Source organism: Chanodichthys erythropterus, chromosome 13 (genome assembly GCF_024489055.1).
Source record: "Chanodichthys erythropterus isolate Z2021 chromosome 13, ASM2448905v1, whole genome shotgun sequence".
Lineage (NCBI taxonomy): Eukaryota > Metazoa > Chordata > Actinopteri > Cypriniformes > Xenocyprididae > Chanodichthys > Chanodichthys erythropterus.
This window is the reverse complement of record NC_090233.1, coordinates 5222020-5236549: the sequence shown is the minus strand read 5'-3', so window position 1 is coordinate 5236549 and position 14530 is coordinate 5222020. Positions and strand designations below refer to the sequence as shown.

Here is a 14530-nt window from a genome sequence, read left to right as displayed (position 1 = left end):
GGGACAGCATACTTCTATACTACTCATTCTATTTCTGCAGTATGTATGTATGTAAAATATGCATTTTCTCTGTGTTAAATAACCGAATGATATCCTACATTTGCCAACCAAAGCATATTATGTGAGATTCTGTATCCATTTCTAGAAGAACCAGACACAGAAGTAATATCTGCTTTCTTGACTCAAGAATCAGATTGTCAACTGTTAAGACATTTAAAAAAACAAACAAAAAAAAAAAACATATGTTTTATTATATAAACTTACTATTTGTTATTATATAAATGGAAAATGGGATTGGCTACATTTAACATGCACATAGCATGCTACGGTTTGTTATGCAGCATGTAGCATATTGCTGAGTGATAGGCATAACGCATACTTTTTCACATACTATACAGTGATTCTCTACTGATTTGGCCTTGGGACTCACATTTGCCAATGGTCATTAAGCTGCCAGCCAAATTTTTAGGAATTTGAGCCAGGCAGGTACCATGGTAAATACACAGGTGCCATGGTAAATACACAATACTAACATGAACTCTTAAAGGGATAGTTCACGCCAAAAAGAAAGTTTGGTCCTCATTTATTCACTCAAGTTGTTCCAAATCTGTATGAATTTCTCTGTTCTGCTGAACACAAAAGATATTTTGATATGTTTGTAACCAAACAGTTGTGGGGCACCATTGACTTCCATAGTATTTTTTTTTTTTTGTCCATACTATGGAAGTCATTAGGGCCTATCAATTTTTTGATTAACCATATTCATTCTTCTTTTATGTTCAGCAGAACAAAGAAATTTATACAAGTTTGGAACAACTTTGGACCAATTTTTGGATGAATTATCCCTTTGATAAAACATAAGGACACTGATCCTGATGAATAGAATGAACAACATCATACCTTTATGCAAATCCTTCCCCATTAACACAGCGTACCAGTTATGTAATTTATTGGTACTCAGGGCCTGAATTTCTGCACGGGATTATGGGTATTGCACATATTTTATCAAAAGTGGGCATAGCCTCATAAACTGCTCATGAAGACCAAGTTTAGTTCTTTGCTTGGCTAATAAAGTAAATGATCAAATACACACCAATTTATGAACGAGTTGCTCGTCTGGGCAAGTATTCACATAAATACACATAAAATGCGTGTGTAACAGTATAATTGATCAGTGCATTCAGTTTTAAAGAGACAGCAGCCTAATATGTGTCTGTGTCATTAGTGTTGATAAAACAACAAACAAAAGACAGGAAAATCACTCACTGCTCTTGACTTTTCTAATTGTTTTTGTATTTAATTTTTTAAAAATGAAGACTAATCAGTGTAATTTTAATATTAACTTTAACAGTAACATTTAACATTAATTGATACTTTATTCAATTTCTGTAGTATTCCTCTACCTGAATACTACTCTTATGCCTACCTGAAAAACTTAAAGCACTGTTTATTTCTTTTGTATGTTTATTCTTATCATTTTTTGGAAGTATTAGACCTCATCATTTGTGTTTGTTGTTTTCTTGTGGTATGAGATTGAGGACCTGGAAGCGCTGCCACCGGACGTCAGACTTAACAACCAAATTGTTTTTATTTGTGCTACTGCTTGTAATTTGTTTATTGGTTCTTATTTTATTACAAAGTGTTGACTTGTCTTTTTTTATAAAATCAATTCAAAGTTTAAAATCAGGTTGCTTTGTAAGCTTTTGCGAAAAAAAATACCTTATTGTAAAAGCAAAAATGAAAAAGTGAGATATGAGTTGTAATTGGAGTCTACATAATCAGTTTCTGAGCTTATCTCTGCATCATGAGAATGAACTGTTTGAGATCCATTTGAGGGTTATATTAGCTGTGTGAACTTTGTTTATGCTGTTTAAGGCAGTCACGAGCTCGGGGGGTGGGGAGCACAAGAATTTAAAGGGGCCGCAGCCTGAATCGGCACATGTTTAATGATGCCCCAAAATAGGAAGTTAAAAAAATGAAGACTTATATTATAGACTTATATTACATCTTTTGAAAACACGTTCTACGGCACCTTTTAAAGGTACATCTTCATATCTGTGACAAATGTTTGTTGAGCTTGATGACTGATGATCTGAAAATAAGTTGGCTAATAAAAAGAACATCTGAACGTCAGTTCGTTCAGATGTTGAAATATATAAATTGTTACTGCCTTTAGTTATTATTTTGGAACAAATGTAAAAATGCTTAAAAGGCTAACTTGATGAGATTTATACTTGGTTTTAATACATAGAACATTAATTGCATTGTTAATGTAAAAATAAAAAAAGTAAAAAAGAAAGAAAAAATAGAATAGTAAAAAAGAGTGTAGGTATAACTGGGACATGAATTTACATTTGATTTATTAAAAAAAAAAGTGAGGACTTTGCCTGCACGCCACTGGTAAGAACATGCGGAGAGCGCATGAGAGTGGTTTCGGCACGGAACGCCGCAATGAGTTTAACAACACTCGCGGCTCAGAGCACAGTTCATATCCGCCCTGGAGCTTGTGTGTTTCAAGTTTTTATGTACATATTTCACATACTCTCCTGCTGCAAACATGAACCAGCACCATGTATGTGCACATATTTCAACATGTCTTCTACAAATTAAATATATATGTGCAATGACACAATGAATCATTCTAATACACAGAGACAGTGATGTAGACCGAAAAGTCAAAGAAGAATGCCCAAAAAAGTAACTATGCCTTTATTCTTTCTGTGTGAAACTGATGTGTATAATTTGTTCAGAGATTGTATTGGTCGTAAACGTAATAAAAATGTTATTATAGGCCGCCTTCTATATTTTTCATGTAGGGCAGTAACTCTGCAAAATTATAATGCTGATTTGTTGATATTTCTAAGAATAATTTATCAGAATGTATTTGATTTGTTCATAATAGTTGCTTGTAGTCTGTAATGATGATATTTTTGTCTTTTTTTTTTTTTTTTTTTTCTCCTCTCATATTTTAAAATGTGTCTTTTATAATGAGTGTGTTGCAGGTCTATGTATTATTGGTTGTTGTCTCCTCTCTTCCTACCCTCTACACTCCCACTTTTCCACAGCTTTGCGCTCCCATTTCTTCATTCTTTTTCAAATCTGAGATGTGAACAACCAGGCTTAAAAAAGTGGGGAGGGGGGGACGTTTCATGACATCTGACATAAGAGTCAACATTTCATGCACATCTTTCAAAATAAAAGTCTTGCATCAGAAAAACATTTAGAAAAAAAAAAAAAAAAAACGTTTTTTTTTTCTTTAACTACACACTTTTCTTTAAACAAGCCACCAGTTGATAAACACTGCTGTACAGTATATACTGTTCAATCAGTATGAAGTGCGCTAGTAATGCATTCTAAACATAGCTAAAGATTTTGATTTGTACTGTAGAAGTTCTTATTTCCCTTCAAATTAGCATTTTTTACACTGCCCCACACATAACATACAGGAAAAAAAATGGATATGTGGCCACAAATTAAGAATTTGCTGCCACAATTTAAGTTAAATTAAAAAGTTTCCTTATTTAAAAAAAAAAAAAAAATGTTCTATTGTTTTAATTTAATTAAGTCATGGCCACAATATTTTTTTTCCTCTTGTGTGGTGCTCCGTATTTGAAAAAGATTCAAAATAGTTAATGCTATCATTTCCTAGTGTGTTTATAGCTATAGTGTTAGTCTCGTTGTATTCTGCCGCATTGTGAATTATGATGGTGTTGTGTGTGTGTTTATCAAGGCCTAGCATGTCAGGACTTCACCTTGTGAAGCAGGGCAGGGATCGCAGACGCATGGACCTGCAGAGAGACTTTACTGTCGCTTCCCCCGCTGAGTTTGTCACCCGCTTTGGTGGCAACAAAGTCATAGAGAAGGTAAGATCCAAGACTGCTGTCTGCTATGCTGCTATATGAGCATGGTCCAGTGTTATTGTAGTATCATTTTTATTAATATTTAGAATTATTTTTATATATACTGTTTTCATTTTCATTTTAGTTAAAGTTTTAGTAATTTTGTTGTTTTAATTATTTTCATTTATTATTACTATTATTATTATTATTATTATTATTTTTAAATGTTTCCTTACAAGTAGCTAAAATAAAGGCTACATTCAGACTGCAGGCAAAACTGCCCCTTTTTTTTTTTTTTGCTCACATGTGACTCGGATCCTTTTTTTTTTTTTTCATAATGATGTTAACAGCACAAACCACATGTAAAACACATATACGTCATAATCTTCCATATGCAGTCCTAAATCAGATACAGGTCTTATGTTTTGCAATGAGACCTCAGTCTCAAAAGTCATATTGGAATTTATTCAAAATTTAGTGAAGTGAAAGTGAAGTGACATGTGGCCAAGTATGGTGACCCATACTCGGAATTTGTGCTCTGCATTTAACCCATCCAAGTGCACACACACAGCAGTGAACACACACACCCGGAGCAGTGGGCAGCCATTGCTGCGGCGCCCGGGGAGCAGTTGGGGGTACGGTGCCTTGCTCAAGGGTCTCACCTCAGTCGTGGTATTGAGGGTGGAGAGAGCGCTGGATATTCACTCCCCTCACCGACAATCCCTGCCGGACCTGAGACTCGAACCCATGACCTTTCGGTTACAAATCCGACTCTCTATCCATTAGGCCACGACTGCCCAAAACTGAAGTCTGTTTACGTCACTCTATATCAAAATTCGTCACAATTTTGTGCTGATGGGAGTCACTCTAAAGCTTTTACATATCGGTAGTTCTTTGGTCACTCAGTCATTATGGAAGACGGCAGTGAAGTAAGTCAGTGAAGGGATATCACCTTATGAATGAATGCTTAAACACTGACTTCAGTAACCTCTGTGTTTATTTCAGTGTAATTCCGTGCTGTGCGCCGTCTTTGTTGTTGTTCTTTTGCGCATACGAATCAGTTCAGAACCATGATCTGTTTGCACTAGAAAATGATATTGGCCACATTTAAACATAGTGTGAACTGCCAAACAAAAAAAATTGGATCTGAGCAATAAATCAGAATTGAGCACTATGCGTGTATGCGTGGAGGCGTGACTCATCATGAATAATGGGTCATTTTCACCTGAGAAGACAAAAGAATCGCATAAAGAACCTCTAATGGTGCTGTATAATAATGAGGCCTTTCAGTCAGGTAGGCTGTGAAAAAAAAACAAAACAAAAAAAAAAAACTCTATAATCATGTCTCAGCTCAATTTAAAATAATGGTATTCTATTATATTCTTTAAAATATACTGTATTTCTGTGATGCAAAGAGTCTGAATATAGGTTTTTAGTTTCAAAGCATTCACATTTGGAGAAATATTGATGAATTCTCATATGTTTGTCAATTTTCTATATAGAGGAGTTATATTATTCTATATTCATTGTTATCATTATGAGCGCTGGTGTTTTCAATTCATACTTGCAGTCGGGGGGTGCTCTGTACACCTTTAGTCCACTAATTATTCTAAAGAAGAAGAGGACATTTCAGGAATGGCGTTTTCAATTCATACTTGCAGCCAGAGGGCGCTCTCTGTTCACAATTAGTACACAAATTATTCTAAAGAAGAAGAGGACATATCAGGAACTAACGGCATGTCTTCCAGAGGTCACTAACCATGGCTTTTACATACAGATAAACACTTTTCAAGACAATAAATACACAATTGAGATGATGTATGCCTGTATAATTTGCCTCTGAATAGCGCTGGCTCCGTGGGCGTGGCCGCAGTAGCGGATAATGAGCTGAATCAATGACTTCTGACATGTCTCTTTTCATACAGATTACATAAACACAGAATTTTTGTTTTCGATTTGACTTGCATGATTTAAACCCGACATTTCAATGTTTTTTTAGACATAAGTCTAAAACTTTGTTCAGAGGGAGAGGACAGATCATACATCATGTTAGTTTTCTTTATTTTGCAAAAAGCACAACATTTTGTGTGTACAAATCAAAAGAAGATATTCTATAGTTTCAATTGATATATTACTTATGTCTCTATGACAAAAAATGACAGAGTATTTTAAGTCTGTTTTGCTGCAATGTGAAAAGAAAAAAAAAAACTGAAAACGCGTCAGCGCTTTTTCAGACCTCAGGGAGTTAACGTTAAAAGATTAGTTCACTTTCAAATGAAAATTAGCCCAAGCTTTACTTACCCTCAAGCCATCCTAGGTGTATATGACTTTCTTCTTTCTGATGAACACAATCTGAGATATTTTAATAAATATCCTGACGCATCCAAGCTTTATAATGGCAGTGAACAGGGGTCACAAGTATGAGCTGAAGAAAGTGCTTCCATCCACATCCATGCATCATAAAAGTGTACTCCACACAGCTCCGGGGGGCCTTCTGAAGTGAAGCGATGCATTTGTGTAACAAGTTAAATTTAAGTTAAATCAGCAAAATGTCTAGTTTCCGCCAGACCATCTTCAGTTTTCAGGATACGAAGAAAGTATACTGGCATCGCGTCAGTAACACTTTTTTTTGAAAGTTGAATAGGGAAAGGCTTAGGACGTAGTGTAATGTTTTTGAACTGCGAGAGTTTTGGACATTGAATATGGAAGGCGGTCTGGCGGAAGCTAGATATTTTACTTCATAACTTTTTTTTTAACTATTTTTTTTTACACAAACGCATCGCTTCACTTTACTTCAGAAGGCCTTTATTAACCCCCCAGAGCTGTGTGGAGTACACTTTTATGATGGATGGATGTGGATGGAAGCACTTTCTTGAGATACTTGTGACCCCTGTTCACTGCAATTATAAAGCTTGGATGCATCAGGATATTTATTAAATATCTCCGATTGTGTTCATTAGAAAGAAGAAAGTCATATTAACCTAGGATGGCTTGAGGCTGAGTCAAGCTTGGGCTGATTTTCATTTGAAAGTGAACTAATCCTTTAAGGTTAATACATGCATTAGAAGTTTTTTATTATTATTATTATTATTATTATTATTATTATTATTATTAATTTAATCTTATTGTAAAGTGTTAAAGCTCAGTTAACATTTAATACATTTAATTATTTCAATAACAGTGTTTTTTTATGGTTTTATTTTTAGTTAACTATGATAACCCAGGCCAGGCAAAACCGCTGAGTAACATATTTTGTTCCGTCAGGTGCTCATTGCCAACAATGGCATTGCTGCAGTGAAGTGTATGCGCTCCATCCGTCGCTGGGCTTATGAAATGTTTCGGAATGAACGAGCTATACGTTTTGTCGTCATGGTCACCCCAGAGGACCTCAAGGCCAATGCAGGTATGTTTTAAAGAGCTTGGCTTAACTGTTACACCGTAAGAGTTGAAAAATAGCTGAAGGACTCCTCCCACTCCTGGCTCTAACATGACCTGTCAAATGTATTTAGAGAGGATTACATTGGTCATTTTCTTCATTGTTTAATTCATTGTTACATTTTTAATTGTTTATGTCAGTTGGCTTTGTCGGCACAGTCCTGACCTAATTTGCATAGAAAGAGTTCATTGAGGAGGAAGTTACAGGAATGCCTGTAAACTCAAATGTACCCAATTAAATGCATATAAATAACTATGTCTACAGAGTACATCAAGATGGCAGATCACTATGTTCCTGTCCCAGGAGGCACAAACAACAACAACTATGCTAATGTGGAACTCATTTTGGACATAGCCAAACGAATTCCTGTTCAGGTAAATGCATGTGGGCTTTGATGGATGGTGATCAGCAAATAAAGTGCTCCATAGAGTATTTAAACACTCTAAGGGATAGCACTCCCAAAAATGAAAATTTTGTCATCTAAATGAGTATGCAGTATCACTTTTATGTGCCATTACTTAGGCCTAAAACAGCCTACATTAAATCTGTTATTCATATAAAGGGATCATTCCTGGACTGAACAGTTCGATTCATATGGATTCATTTTACGACACATTTATGTCCTTTTTGGATTATTTAAGTTTTGGTTACCTGGACTTTTAATGAGGAGGACATTAAAAAATATCTTATGTTGTGTTTAAAAGTTTAACTGAGGTCTTATGGGTTTAAATGATGACAGAATTCTCATTTTTGGGTGAACTATACGTATTGATGCCATTAAATTACATACCAAAATATCAAATTCTGAGGCAGGGTTTCCCAAATGGGGGTTTGTGAGTTAATGAAAAGCTAATCATTAATAATATCATAAAAGTGTAAATCAAGCTTTTTAACACCTAACGTTCAAAAGTAAAGAATAATAGTATTGACATAATAGTATTGTAACTTATAATAATACTTTTATTTTATTCTAATTATCAAATAAATTTTTATTTTTATTTTAAAGGACAGTTGTATTATTACGGTATTACTGTATACAGATATTACTGTACAATACTGTCTTCATTTTTTGTAATTAGTCAAAAATAGTAATAATATAAAAACTCTAAAAAATGTTAATATAAAAGCATTCTCTTTGCCTTGATGTTTCAGCAGCAAAGATATTAACTTATAAACATTATGAAAACTTTAAATATTGTTTGACTACGTCATGTGACTAGCCAATACCAGAAAAGCGTGAACATGCGAATGTGTTGAATTTCTTTTTTTTTTGTTAAAAGGCTTACAAAAAAGTTTGGGAATCTCTGTTGTAAGACGAACATCACTATTATTTCTCATGATTAGCTTGACCCTTTATTGGGTACTTCTTCTCACTTTTTCACCTACTGTCTTTAGGCCGTGTGGGCCGGTTGGGGTCATGCCTCTGAGAACCCCAAACTCCCTGAATTGCTGCACAAGAATGGCATCGCCTTCATGGGTGAGACTGAGTTATTATTATACAGCACCACATTAAATTATTAACGTACAGTGAAAGTGCTGCTCTTTCTCTAACTGTTTGTATCTTTCTTTAGGTCCACCTAGTCAGGCTATGTGGGCTCTCGGGGATAAGATCGCCTCTTCTATTGTGGCCCAGACAGCTGGAATCCCCACGTTACCTTGGAGTGGATCAGGTTAGTTTGAGTCTCAGACGGCACACCAATGAACTGTCTGATGTGTTTCAATCCACCAAGAAACAATTTTGTTGTTCCCAGACAGCTGGGCCCTTTTTGATTGTTTCGCTCCAAGTCAACGGTCGGCCATGGGCCAACTTCGTAGTTTTTGCGGTGTGTTCCACACATTGGCTCTAGTCAGGCTCGTGTGGGAAAAGTTTGCCTGATTCAGCATGTTGAATTAGCGTTGGGCTGTCAATGACAGAGATCACTCTGATTGGCTGTTCAGTTTAGCGAGCGTGAGTAAAGAAGTCAAGATAGTACAGACGGAAGGCTGTTCTAATTTTTCATCATCTTACCTGATTTTATCGCTGCTAGTTCTTTAATGTCAACTTGGTGTGTCACAGCCTTTTTTATGTTATTTTTATACCTTATTTTGTATTATGTATTGAATTATAAATTTTACATAGAAAATTAAATTGAAATTTTACTTCAGTTTGTATCCTCAGAGCAGTTTGTGGTTGGATTGTTTATTATACTTAATAAATTAAATGAATTGTTAATTTTTAATTAATACATTCGTAATGATAACAAGTCAGAAGGTTTCTGTGTACTTTACGGCATTAGCTGAGAGAAAATGTCGTTTGGATTTAAACAAAATTTCATTAGAACTGAAATGTGTACAAATAAATCTGTATCTAATCAAATTGGGAAATCTGTTTATACCTAGGCCTCTTTTTCAAGGTTCAAGTCTTTGAAAGATATTCAGACTCCGAGGTTTGTTTAAGATAATTACTGAATAGTTGTCGTTCCTTTCAACAATGTCCGTTTCGAAATAAAACATTTTTTAATGTAATGAAGGCTTGTGAAACTTCACACGAGTCTGACTGGTTGTGTGGAACTGATCCACCGCTTTGTCACCTACCTGCCTGCGCTTGTACTGCCTCTGTCAAACACAGAATGAGAAGGAACCACACTGAGATAATTACTTACAGTATATGCAATATATATACATAAAACATATCCGTAGGTTGATGTTCAACCCTCTGGTGCTCCTTGTGTGGCAGTCAAAAAAAAAAAAAGTTTAAATTTTCATTAAAATTAATGTACTATATTTTAGATCGATAATGTTTTTTTATTTAATATTTTGTATTTTTAGGGGATTTTATGGTACTAAATTATATATTTATGCAGCAGTTAAAATCCATTTATTCACTAGAAAATTTAATTTCTAGCTTAAATCTTGAATGCCTTGGAGCACAGGTTTAAGTTTGGTCTCTTCTTAAAGAAGACAATTGACAGATTATTGCTGAAGTGAAAAAAGTAAAAAAGTGAACTTAAAGTTAGAAGTTTATTATGAAAAATACACAAAAATACTATTTTCAGTTTTTATATGAAATACATATTTTCCAATACATGTTTTACTCTAAAACTGTGAGAAAATCAAAGCATAAATTTAAACAAGTTGTATTTGAACTTTGAGGTTATCTCAAAAAATAAGCTTTCAGTAAGATTTTGTTTGGGCGCAGTACCAAACGCTTCCACTAGATGAAATTCGTTTCGCATTCATTTTTTCAGTGCGATGGAGAACAAGTGTGACTATTTTTTTTTTCAGAACCATTTAACCTTTTCGAATCATGTCCATGATTTTCTTTTTGTGTGTTATCACATAAATCCTTTTGTACCATTCAAAAAGAGAAACGTACATTTTTTCGTTCAAAAATGACCAAAGAGCACCAGAAGGCTAAAACAAAGAGTACTTATGAGGATTTTCCATTTCCATCCCACATGCCTTTTTTTTTTTTGGAGTTTGGAGTTTGACCACCGTGATGCTGTGTTTGTACAGGGCTGACTGTAGAGTGGACAGAGAATGACCAGAAGAAAGGAATTGTTAATGTTCCCTCTGATCTGTACGAGCAGGGCTGTGTACATGATGTGGAGGCTGGACTGAAGGTATGCTATACACTGAAATCATCTACAATGTGACATGTTCATAGTTTAGTTTTGTCAGTGACAGAGCATTTTTTATTGATAGGCGGCTGAACAAGTGGGGTATCCTCTGATGGTGAAGGCGTCTGAGGGCGGAGGAGGAAAAGGTATCCGGAAGGTCAACGGTGCGGAAGACTTCCCCAACCTCTTTAGACAGGTCAGAGTTGCTAAACCTGTCAAATCAAGTCATTTCGAATATATTTGTATAATGCGTTTCAAAGCAGCTTTAGAGAAAATCATGATGTTGATGTTTAGAATATTTTATCTTTACATCCTATTGTCGCATTTAGCAGATATGAGCTGGGTGACAGTATAGTTTACATTTTGCAACAAAACAAGCGATCAAGCATTTTAGATATGCAATATAATATATATATCGGCTTATGCAAGTATACTGTATAAATAATAAATAATTCCAAATAAAGCTGGACATATATATCCAACTATATATAAAGAGCTGGGTGATAATACAGTTACATTATGCAGCAAAATAAATGTCAAATAGTTGACAATTGCTGTCCATCTTATTTTGCAACACGGAAGCTATTTTCTTTGTGCGAGACTTCGGGATCATTGGCTACTATAGGTAAATAACTAGAAGAATAACAAAGTGCAGTAAAAGGTAAAACCATTTGCACTACAAACCAGTGTGTTTACGATTATAAGATAAAATAACATGATAACAAATACTAGTTTGCAATATAAAGCATAACAAACAGTTTTTGTACAGCATTTTCAACATTTTCAACTAAATAAACAAGAACGCAGCCAAGTTTTGCTATATATTATATTATATTTTACTTTACATGATTATACAGTGTGTAAGAAGGTAAAGTAGGATGCATACATCTAATATATTGGTAACACTTTAACTAATTTTAACAAATGAACCTTATTGTAATGTATTAACCAACATTAACTTACCATGAGCAATACATTAGTTACAGTATTTGTTAATCTTTGATAACTTTAGTTAATAAAAATCCAGCTGTTTATAGTTTATTCATGTTAATTCACAGTTCATTAACTAATGTATTAGTAAATGTTGAAATTAATCTTAACAAATGTTAAAGTGTTATGTCATTTTGAAAAATTTTCAAAAATGAAAATTATGTCATTAATGACTCACCCTCATGTCGTTCCAAACCCGTAAGACCTCCGTTCATCTTCGGAACACAGTTTAAGATATTTTAGATTTAGTCTGAGAGCTTTCTGTCCCTCCATTGAAAATGTATGTACGGTATACTGTCCATGTTCAGAAAGGTAATAAAAACATCATCAAAGTAGTCCATGTGACATCAGTGGGTTAGTTAGAAGTTTTTGAAGCATCTAAAATACATTTTGGTCCAAAAATAACAAAAACTACGACTTTATTCAGCATTGTCTTCTCTTCCGGGTCTGTTGTATATCCGCTTTCACTCCACAGTGACGCTGCTGCTTCTTTTTCTACGGTGGTTGGCATCCAGCTTATTGGTGCATTACCGCCCCCTTCTGCTCTGGACAGTGACGCGATTAGGACATCCGCGACATGCACACGTGCGCACCATTTTAAAAAATATAGCAATACCAAAATACAAACAATGTAGAATAGCTTGAATACAGCGTGCGTCTCCCTCGGACTGTAAATGAAGCTCGGGCGCACTAGATAAAACGTCATCAGCGTCACTGTCCGGAGCAGAAGGGGGCGGTAATGCACCAATAAGCTGGATGCCAACCGCCATAAAACAGGAAAGAAGAAGAAGAAGCCGTGTCACTGTGGAGTGAAAGCGGATATGCAACAGACCCGGAAGAGAAGACAATGCTGAATAAAGTCTTCGTTTTTGTTATTTTTGGACCAAAACGTATTTTAGATGCTTCAAAAACTTCTAACTAACCCACTGATGTCACATGGACTACTTTGATGATGTTTTTATTACCTTTCTGGACATGGACAGTATACCGTACATACATTTTCATGGAGGGACAAAAGGCTCTCGGACTAAATCTAAAATATCTTAAACTGTGTTCCGAAGATGAACAGAGGACTTACAGGTTTGGAACGGCATGAGGGAGAGTCATTAATGACATAATTTTTATTTTTGGGTGAACTAACCCTTTAATGCTGTATGAAGTGCAGTTCATTGTTAGTTTGTGTTAACTAATGTTAAATAATGAACGTTACTGTAGTGTTGCCAATATATTTAATATATCACTAGGTGATAATATAGTTTACTATTATTATAATTTTTATTTTTATTTTTTAACAATCATGCAGTTGAGATTTTCTTGTTGAGTATTATTTCAGAACTGTAACTTTAGTACTATGTTTTGGTTTTACTCAGGTTCAAGCTGAGGTTCCAGGTTCCCCCATTTTTGTCATGCAATTGGCCAAACATGCTCGTCACCTGGAGGTGCAGATCTTGGCCGATCAGTACGGTAATGCCATCTCTCTGTTCGGCCGTGACTGCTCTGTCCAGCGCAGACACCAGAAGATCATAGAAGAGGCTCCAGCTACTATTGCCACCTCTGATGTGTTTGAGGATATGGAGAAGGTATGACTATCATGAGGCATCAGATTCGGCAGAAGTCGAATGCTAATTCTGTATTTCCCTAAAGGAATGAATGAAACACTAGGTTACTTAAATGGACAAACATGATGAACTCTGTATCTGTTTTAGTGTGCAGTGAAGTTGGCGAAGATGGTGGGCTATGTGAGTGCAGGTACAGTGGAGTATCTCTACAGTCAGGACAGCAGCTTTTACTTCCTGGAGCTCAACCCTCGTCTTCAAGTGGAACATCCTTGTACTGAGATGGTGGCTGATGTTAACCTGCCTGCGGCCCAATTGCAGGTCTGTATGTGAATTTGTGTGTTTTAAAGGAATATTCCACGTGTAAAAATAAAATATAGTATATATACTGTGTATATATAATATATATTTATTTAAGGTTAAATACTTATGCTCTACTATTATTATTATTAATAATACTTATGCTCAGTTATTATTATTTTTATTATTGTTATTATTGTTCAAGTTCCATTGGAAAACTGGCTTGCCCTTCAGTTTGTAAAAACAAAGGAAATGCATTTTAAATCCTTTTGTACAATTGCCTCGTTGTACTGAAAATACATTACTGTACAGTCAGTAAGTTTTCCTTTTTGTTTTTTTTATTTTTTATTTTATATGTTTATTATTTTATGTGGTTAATCAGTAGCATTTGAAGCCTGCTGATGATTTGGATGTATTTAACCTCAAATATTGCTTTAATAAATGTTGAGTGGAAGACTGCAAGCTTTTCACTTACCTTTGCCACTTAGCATAAGGCTCATGCAAATCGCCACAATCACTAGTTTGGCAGCATCTAGTGAACAATATAATATAGTCTCTGCGCCAGACACTGGTCATGTGACTACTGTCGTTGTTATTTAGGTCACTCGGCTGAGGCCAGTGTGCTTTTGGTTCAGTGGGAGAGGGGGGTCAATACGCTTATGTAACGCACAAAGAATGCTGCAGATGAATGAGGGGAATTGACGGAGGAGAGACTGAAAAGTGCAACGGGGAGAGAAACGCAGTGGGGAGGCACTCATTAATTGCATATGGGGTGTATAGAAATCAGAGGGATTAGTGCATATTTGAAGG

The 14530-nt window shown here is 35.3% G+C and overlaps 1 protein-coding gene across 13 annotated transcripts in view; it reads left to right on the top strand.

Annotated features, from left to right (window-relative positions):
* Window positions 1-14530, top strand: part of acaca (acetyl-CoA carboxylase alpha) — a 78489-nt gene that overhangs the window by 7670 nt on the left and 56289 nt on the right. For 7 of the 13 annotated variants that reach the window (XM_067407516.1, XM_067407511.1, XM_067407509.1 and 4 more), the window contains exons 3-12: window positions 2653-2697; window positions 3731-3863; window positions 7104-7242; window positions 7540-7649; window positions 8671-8752; window positions 8847-8945; window positions 10771-10877; window positions 10960-11070; window positions 13235-13444; window positions 13571-13741. In XM_067407516.1, coding sequence (XP_067263617.1) covers window positions 2653-2697; window positions 3731-3863; window positions 7104-7242; window positions 7540-7649; window positions 8671-8752; window positions 8847-8945; window positions 10771-10877; window positions 10960-11070; window positions 13235-13444; window positions 13571-13741 — 1207 coding nt within the window. The remainder of the gene's footprint in view (window positions 1-2652; window positions 2698-3730; window positions 3864-7103; window positions 7243-7539; window positions 7650-8670; window positions 8753-8846; window positions 8946-10770; window positions 10878-10959; window positions 11071-13234; window positions 13445-13570; window positions 13742-14530) is intronic. The other 6 variants (XM_067407512.1, XM_067407514.1, XM_067407510.1 and 3 more) reach the window with 1 other exon arrangement.